Below are 8,867 nucleotides of genomic sequence, written 5' to 3'. Positions count from 1 at the left end.
ATTTTTAAAAGAAAGTATTGTTTTTTTCGATTTCATTTTTTTACAATATTAATTTATTAAAAAAAATAGAATATTTCTACACAATATCAATTATATAAAAAAAATAGAATATTTATACAATATATAGAAAATAACTTTCATCGATTATAATGCGTAACTCATGCTTTTCAAATTATATTTAATTATAATATTATACATCAATTTCCCAATTTGTTTATACCTACGAAATTCCTACGATTTCCATATGCTACCGATTTGCTACGCCTCCTAAAACCCAAATTGTTTCCCGCTTCACTATTCGTAACTAGCTCGTCGCAAACAAAGCCCTAGCTTACACCAGCGATTGGCAATTTCCGAACCAGCACACATCCGCCGGTGATTCTCGACTGATACGTACATCGGCGACATTTTTTGGTAACCTATTCGACTTCTATGATTTCCAAACAATCGATCGGCGACCCACATTGACCAAACTGTTGCAGGTTTGCCAACCAACCATCGTTGTCGCACACCACCGCCGACGCTGCCCCGTATCACCACCGTCGCTGCACCATACCACCACCGTCGCTGCCCCACACTACCAGCGGCGACACCCCAGGTACGATTTCGAAGCACATTTTCACAATGTAGGAATGACCATTTTTTTTGTTACCCAAATAAAACCCTTGCTTGGCGATTTCGGAACCCCTGCTGCAGCACACATCCACCGGTGATTCTCGACTGATTTCAAGCAACCAATTCGAGTTTTGTGATTTCCGAACTCTGATTTCAGCTCATATCGGCGACCCACATTGACCAAAACGGTTGTAGGTTTGCCCTCCAACGTCGCTGTCGCACACCACCGCCGATGTTGCCCCGTACCACCACCATCGCTGCACCATACTACAACCGTCACTGCTCACACCACCATCAGCGACACCCCAGGTATGTATGTATGTCGATTTCAGTTTGCTCACATTTCACAAATTTTGCCCCTGGAGAATCAATTTCAGTTTTTGTGATTTCAAGTGTCTTTTTCAGCTTTGCTTTCCATACTTGTAACTTCTCCATTGCAGTAGATTTCACTAATTTAGACCCATAGAACTTGAATCATCAGTATGCAGCAGTTTTGCAGCAATAGTTGTAACTTGTCCATGTGCAGAGCTCAAGTTAAGATCCAAATTAGATACCCTTTCCTCTTCTGAATTCTGTGACCCTGTCCAAGATCTGTAATGGAAGTATTCTCCTATTTGGGACGGAATTTTCCTGTTAGCCTCAGTTTTGGTTGTTTGGATTTGAAAATGTGTCTCCCTTGTAAATCTTTGAAATTTTGCCTATTTGGACGATTTTACCCTTGATGCTCTAGCCCTTTCTAATAGATGTGTATTAGTATATACTTTATATTGTGGTAGGTTATATTGTTTTTTGTTTGACTTTTTGTTGAAAGATTGGCATGCTTTAAAAGACTAACATAGCTTTCTAGTTTCAGGGAATATAAATATGTACATAGTTCTTCCTAAAAGCATAAACGTTTTGTTTTATAGAAGATGGCATTCATAAGACTAACCAACAAAAAGTAAGCCGTATCTTAATACTTGTTATATTATATATCCACAAGAGATTCTCAAGAAAATACTACCCCCGTAATAACTAGCAAATGAAACCGACTTCATCATAAATGCCTACAAATGCTTAGGAAACTAATATCATTCATGTATGTGTTAATGCTTGTCAATGTCCTTTTCTTTTGGGAGAATCATGCATCAGTAGCATGTGCATCTATTTTTGGCTACCATAAATTACTCAAATATTTTTTTTTTAGCTTTTAGTTTTTGATGTAAATGATTCATTTTATAATGCTAATCTTTTAATGTTTTCAAAATTGGTTTTGTCAAAATTAATGTCATTTAGTTTCAACCAAGTCTACAATTTCATCAACAGATTATATGTAGGCTACTACTATTTAGTTTCAAAAGAATTGATACTAAGAGGACACTCAATTCCAAATATTCATTCTATGAATTTAGTATTATTCTAATATTCATGTATTAATTGAAAATTTTATCCTTCTTTGACTAATTATAGATGAAATTAAAAGTAAAGTACATTGCTATCATGGTTTAAAGTTGAATTACATTTACTAACTGCATGTGTTTGTCTTGCTATATTTAGGTAAATGAGTTGCGACAACAAGTGTCAAACATGCAACAAGCCATGGATGAAAAGCAAAGTGAAATGAATTTGCAAATGCAACAAATGCGAAATGAAATGGAATTGCAAGTGCAATGACAATTGGCAGCCTTTATGAAACAAATCAATCCGTCCGGTAATCCACCAAGTAGTTCTTAGTTTTTGTTTTAGAACACTAAATTAATGTTATGTTATTGACTAATTCGTAGCTTTTGTCATGGTATTGTAATGGTATTTGAATGTATGAATGGTATGTTAATGACTATTTTAATTGTAATGAATGTAATGGTATTTGACTATTATTTTAATTATTTATTTGGTTTTTTTTAGCTGCAAATTTAGATATTTTTTAAATTATAAATTTAATATAGCAATAGATTTTTGACTGAATTGTAGGGAATAAATATTCCATAGAAATTATAAATTTAATATAGCAATAAAAACTGGTAAAAAAATCATAGAAAATTTGTAGGAAATAAATATTATGTAGGTATTCTATAGGAAATAAAATCTGTAGGTAATTTGTAGCAAAAGCAGTTGGTAGGTAATCTGTAGGTAAAGTAGTTAGTAGGTATTCCGTAGGAAAATCAGTTTGTAGGTATTTTGTAGGAAAATAATTCATATGTATTTTGTAGGTGTTTCGTAGGTAAATAACTCGTAGGTAATCTGTAGGTATTCTGTAGTTAACGTATTCAGTTGGTATTCCGTAGTTAAATTTGTAACAGAATATTCCGTAGGAAATGCGTAGGAACGTGTGTAGCTAATTTGTAGGAAAAAATTACCCACGAGGGTTTTCCCTACAACCCGTTTTTTGTTGGAAATCTGTAGGTAACGCCTTTTTCCTACGGATTTCCTACTAATTCTACTGTAGGTAATTACTTAATTTTCTAGTAGTTGTGGTAAATTCCCCACCCCAAACCCTTTTGTCACAACCTCTAAGAGCATATCTAAAGTTTCTATATATTTGGTTTAAAAAATAAAGTTGGTGTTCTTCGGCCCTACTTTATTTTTTACATCAAATATAAAGTATTTGAATAATAAACTCTCTCTCTCTCCATATATATATATATATATATATATATATATATATATATATATATATATATATATATATATATATATATATAAACTCTGTTCTAATTTTGAGTCTATCTATTTGATATTTGTTTAATTATATTGTTATATTTTAATTGTGATAAATATTTTAAAATTTAAACATTTTTAATAAGTAGAATTAGACTTTCACTTTGTTATACAAAAAGGTATTACATGACATAATGGCAAAATGCATTGTTTTACATGACATTATGATTGAAAACCAAGGTGATCTTTATGCACCAATCAAAATAGATGATTGATGAAGATACTTAATTTTAACAATTTGTTGCTTGATATAAACACAACAAAGACATATGAACTCACTTTGATCTATAAAATGCGTTAACTAATCATTTATGGAAAAGATATTTTAACACATGAATTATACCAAGTTTTTCAAATTTTATATGTTATATTTCTAATAAATGTCTAGGTTATATTTGTTGAAGTGTAATTGTTATATATTTCATTTAACATGTGTATAATATTTATGTAAACCGAGTGTGTATATTTATCATAATGTGTTATGAATAAAATTATTTATTTTATACATGTTTGTTTTATTAATATATCCATTAATTTAAATTACTCTGTATGAACTATTTATCTGGTTGTATTTATTTAAAATATAAATTTTAAATTTTTAAAACAATAATATTTTTGATAAATTGTAAAACCTTTTAAATTTAAAGGGTATTAATGAAAATGTAAACAACTTGACAAAAAGAATATACTTCAAATATAGAGTGAGGTTGAAGATGGTAGAACTATATTTCACTTTAAAAATAAAGTATTATTCGAAGAAGTTCTAAATCTTAAACCCACATTTTTCTCCTCTTGACGATTGAGACATCAAAAGAAAAACGTCGACACGACTTTCTTCTAGCAAGTGGAGAGAAACGAGATAGAAGGTAGTATGGTTCGGAGGCCGAGCCCCAACCAACAGTAACGTAGTAAGGGCAACAGTAAGGGTACCAATTAGGTTAACAATCACAAAGAAGATACAGTTCACTCTACGATTGTCTTTGGGTTCCGAACTACATATGAGAAATTTGCGTTATTGTTTGCAAGGTCTCGATTATTTATATGGACTCACTTATCATTTAATCTGTGGAAATTTTATGATCTATAAACCGAATAGATAGTGAGGGTGCTTAGCTGGTCGCCAGTCGGTATTGTATAACAATATTGAGAGAAAAACAAAGAGATGTGGAGAACAAAGGTTATATGATGGAATGTCACTAGTAAAGATGAAAATGAGTGTTAGGGAGTTTGCGGTGGTTTTTTTTAATGATAATACAATAAATAAATCAAATAATGTTATAAGATAAATAGATAATAATAAATATCATTGACACAATGGTAAATTAATAATTTTAACATGATCTAACGAAAATAAAATATTGGATATTAATTCAAGAAACCAAATCCACAACCCAAATATACCAAAATGATGTCTTTTAGAAATAAATGAATTTTTGTTGTACCACAACCAAAGAAACCAAAGAAAATGCACATACAGCATGGACATCTTTTGCTATTTTCCTTATGTCCACCCAAAACTACCTCAATAAAGATGTATACTTCTATATGAAGATGTATAATTTTATCACATTGGAACAAAATAAATACCATATTTCACAACAACTGAACAAAAGTGAACGTTGAATGGTTAAACCTCCTTAAAGTTTGAGGTATCTAATAGCTTAAGTTACTATTTAATGATATTTTCCTTAAACAAAAACCGATTTGCCAAGGTTGTTTTCTATTCGCTTTTCATGTTCGTGTTTGACTCCTTAAAATTCAACACTCATTTTACTTCCATTGTCTATTGATTGCAGCCGGACTTGGTGCAGATTGGACCATAAGTTTGGTGTATCTCCGATGCTTCCTCTCGCGTGCATACAACACCCACAACACCAAAGAAAGCATCACAGCAGCAGACACCATAGCCAACCCAATGTAAATCCACTCACTATACTTATTAAGATCTGGACAATGATCCTTGTGTATTCCCATAAAAGTCTCTCTAACAAAGCTACAGTCCAATAACCCAGCCAAAAACTGCCTAGACTCGGTCAACCCATCACTCACACTGACTGCATCGGACATCTGTTTATACATCTTCGGAGTCAACCGACCCACAGTCGTGCATGTGTCATTTGCAGAAACTTGACAAACATAATTCCTCCACACCTGCAGATGTATAAACTTGACAAATTTAATTGAATCTTGAAAGTTTTCTTGAGTTAATTATAATATAAAGATAGTTATTATGTTACCATGATGGCGTTATCGAAGCTTAGTTCACCAGTTTGACAGATTCGATCTGTTTTGTTAGCGTTTAGTGGATTACAAAGGGTGGGAACCAACGGCCCAGATTGATTGTAGCTAAGGAAATGGGCAAAAGGTGGTGGATCGATGTTGGAGACATTAGTGATGATGTTATTCACTATGGCTACCAATTGAAAGGTCACGTCTTTGCTTTGAGACAAGGTTTCTTGAGCTGTTGTATTGTCGACACATGGAAGAATATCGTCTAAAGCTGTATGAGCCATTGGGTTTTGAACCCACTCGTCCATAGCAACGCATGTGTCTCCCATAACACTGCAAGAATGATAACTATAGTTAGGTTTAAGTTGATGGATGGAAGTGTAACGAGGTAAAAAAAAAGTTACGTACTTATGGAGTGCGAGAAATATGCCACATAAGATCAATGTAGCTGTAACAAGAATCCACCCAAGAATCACCAAGCTGCAATCGTTCAGATTAATAGGTCAAGAAAATTACACGAAGATAGGATCTTGATTGAGAAAAACACATAAAGATAAGATCTTAAGCAAGAAACCACAAAAATATAAGAATTTAATTAAGAATACTGCATAAAGATAAAATCTAGATTAAGAAACCAAAAAAGCTAATATATTTAACAAGAAAACCAAAAAAAAGAGAAGGTATTGATCAAGAAAACCACATAAAAATAGGAACATGATCAACAAAACCACATTAAGGTGATATCTTGCTCAAGAAAACCACATAAAGATAGGATCTTGATCAATAAAACCACATAAATATATAGAAATTAAATCTTGATCTAGAAAACCACATAAATATAAGATGCTGATCAAGAAATTAAAACAACATACAGATAGGATCTTGATCAAGAAAATTGCATAAATATATGATCTCTTGATAATTGAAAAAACCATAAATATAGGATTTTGATTAAGAAACCACAAAAGAGAAGATCTTAATTAAGAAAACTAGAAAAGGAGAAGAATTGATCAAGAAACCCACTTAAAGAAAAAATATTGATCAAGAAACCCACTTAAAGAAAAAATATTGATCAAGAAAACCACATAAAGAGATCTTGATCAAGAAATCCACAAAAAGAGAAAGATATTGATGAAGAAAATTGCAAGTTCTTGATAAACAAAACACATTAAGATAAGATGTTGATCAAGAAAACCACATTAAGATAAGATCTTGATCAAGAAAACCACAAAATGAGAAGATTTTGATCAAGAAAGCCACATAAGATAAGATCTTGATAATGAAAACTGCTTATAAAGATATGATCTTGAAGAAGTTACTCCTTATGATCACTTACATGTAAACAAGAACCTGTAGTCCAAGTATGGAGAACACTGCAATGATCAAGATTCAAGAATGTGAGTCTAAAACACTATATTTCATGTTATTGAAAAAGAGTGGATTCCGACTTACAAAAACCAAGAAGAGCTACAAGTAACATAACCGCAGCAATGATTATAAGAGCAAGCCTTCTGCAAGAAAATCGATACATAAGAGGCTACATGAATCTGTCAAAGAGAAACAACATTTACTTACACGTCCTTCAGAACACGTTTTATATCATTCTCATTCTTTCTAGTTTCGAATTTAAGGTTTTGTGCAGCACCCTTGATCATTTCATGGACCTTGTCGATGTGGTTTTTAATATCTGAAGGCAAAGAAGCTTGATTTACTTCAATCCCTTTTGCTACAGAAAGAATGGAGGAAACATTGTTGAGTTTGTAAACCGTATCATTGGATTGACTCACGACATAATCCAATGTATCTGTGGTGCTATCATTGAATTTCCCTTGTCCAGTGTACAAAACCACACATCCAACACTGCAACACATATATATTAAACCAACAATGATCAATACCCTGAAAGACACATGAACACACGTACGACTTCGTATTTGTGAAGAGGGAGTATATATCTCACATTGTGGAAATGGTGAAGAGGGAGAGAAAAATAAGAGAAAGTGTATAGGCAATCCGAGAATAGCCATAAGGGCGTCTTCGAAAGCAACAGTAGCAGCAACAAGTTAGAAGCAAGAATAGACCAAATCCCACAAACCAGATTACAGCAATTGCGAACAAGGGGACTGCAGTAAATGATACCGACTGTGTAAAAAATCGAACATTAAAACATTTTCATTAGATTTTCATGTCATGGACTCATCGCATTTTATTCAAATGATCAGAGAAAAAAAAATATCCCGTATTAATATATGTTTAAAGATGCTAATTAGTCAAATAATCTTTAATGCTTCTATTCGCGTTCAAACATTATTATTATATACAGAAGGGGAGGAAAAAAAAACAAATATCTAGCTCGAACGTGGAGGGATGTCATCATTTGTCAAAGTCAAACATTAGAATTAACGAAATCGAATCACAAATCTTAATGCAATCATCAAATTCTTGAAACCAAAGAGAACCCCATTTCAATCTTGAAGTTAAAACCAAAGATTTTGACCAAAAAGAATCAAGAAAAAGTAATTAAAACGTAATTAACTTACAGAAACGTAATGTTCATTACTGATATTCCAACCACCAGTGTAGTATTTGAAATCGTTGATGGGATCTTTCCTTCTTGTTCTCTTATCCGCCAATATCAAAGACGAGTTTTCATCATTACTCCCCGTTTCAAGAACCGCCCGTTCAGTTTCTCGATGAACTACACCAGACCTGCCATTAATCACCCCTACAAAAGTACATATAGCCCGATAAGAAGTCAAATAAAAAACACATTATATATGGAAATTCTCGATACCCATGAAATAGCAAGAAAAACAACACATTGATTACCTGAAGATTGAAGAATATGTGAACCTCCATGAGGTACTAACGTAAATAAGATGGGTAGCAGAAGAAATAAGAGTAGATTCGGAGATAGCATGGGTTTTTTTTTTTTTTTTGGTGATTTTTGATGTGTTAATTGTTTGTATGCATTTGGAACAAAAGGAGTCGAAGTAGGGTGGGTGTCTTATTATGGCTTATGACTTATGAGCTGGATTATTGGCGTAGAAATGGTCGCGTGGCATGTTCGAATGTGCGTTTTTAATTGTTATGGCCGACCCTTGAGAGGGATTTGCATGTTTGAGAATTCGAAACTCGGCTAAGGATCCATACAAGAGTCAAAAATCGATGGCATTTGGCTAAAAACCAATATTGATGCCGAATATGAAAAACAAAATAGTAATAAATAAATAAAAGTTAAAAAAGCTCCATGCACTTTTAATTCTCAAGTAATGTCTAAGGACTTTTATAAAGATAATGTGAAAAGTGCAAATATGATTAATCAC

General features: G+C 32.7%; 1 protein-coding gene and 1 long non-coding RNA gene across 2 annotated transcripts; one reads left to right on the top strand and one right to left on the bottom strand.

Annotated features, from left to right (window-relative positions):
• The first annotated feature begins 225 nt into the window (after positions 1 to 225).
• Positions 226 to 2,480, top strand: LOC111892326 (uncharacterized). The gene is made up of 4 exons (XR_002850498.3): positions 226 to 414; positions 483 to 598; positions 697 to 924; positions 2,152 to 2,480. It is a non-coding gene; the product is annotated as an uncharacterized LOC111892326 (long non-coding RNA).
• Positions 2,481 to 4,775: 2,295 nt separating this feature from the next.
• Positions 4,776 to 7,703, bottom strand: LOC111892291 (uncharacterized). The gene is made up of 7 exons (XM_023888366.3): positions 7,502 to 7,703; positions 7,117 to 7,401; positions 6,994 to 7,052; positions 6,878 to 6,914; positions 5,950 to 6,021; positions 5,550 to 5,874; positions 4,776 to 5,463 (listed from the first exon to the last, which is right to left on the bottom strand). The coding sequence occupies exons 2-7, from the start codon at positions 7,194 to 7,196 to the stop codon at positions 5,083 to 5,085; spliced, it is 954 nt and encodes a 317-aa protein (XP_023744134.2). The 5' UTR covers positions 7,197 to 7,401; positions 7,502 to 7,703; the 3' UTR covers positions 4,776 to 5,082.
• Positions 7,704 to 8,867: the final 1,164 nt, after the last annotated feature.

Source organism: Lactuca sativa, chromosome 4 (assembly GCF_002870075.4).
Source record: "Lactuca sativa cultivar Salinas chromosome 4, Lsat_Salinas_v11, whole genome shotgun sequence".
In the NCBI taxonomy this organism is placed as follows: domain Eukaryota; kingdom Viridiplantae; phylum Streptophyta; class Magnoliopsida; order Asterales; family Asteraceae; genus Lactuca; species Lactuca sativa.
The sequence above is the reverse complement of the archived record's forward strand: the minus strand, read 5'-3'. Positions and strand labels throughout refer to the sequence as shown.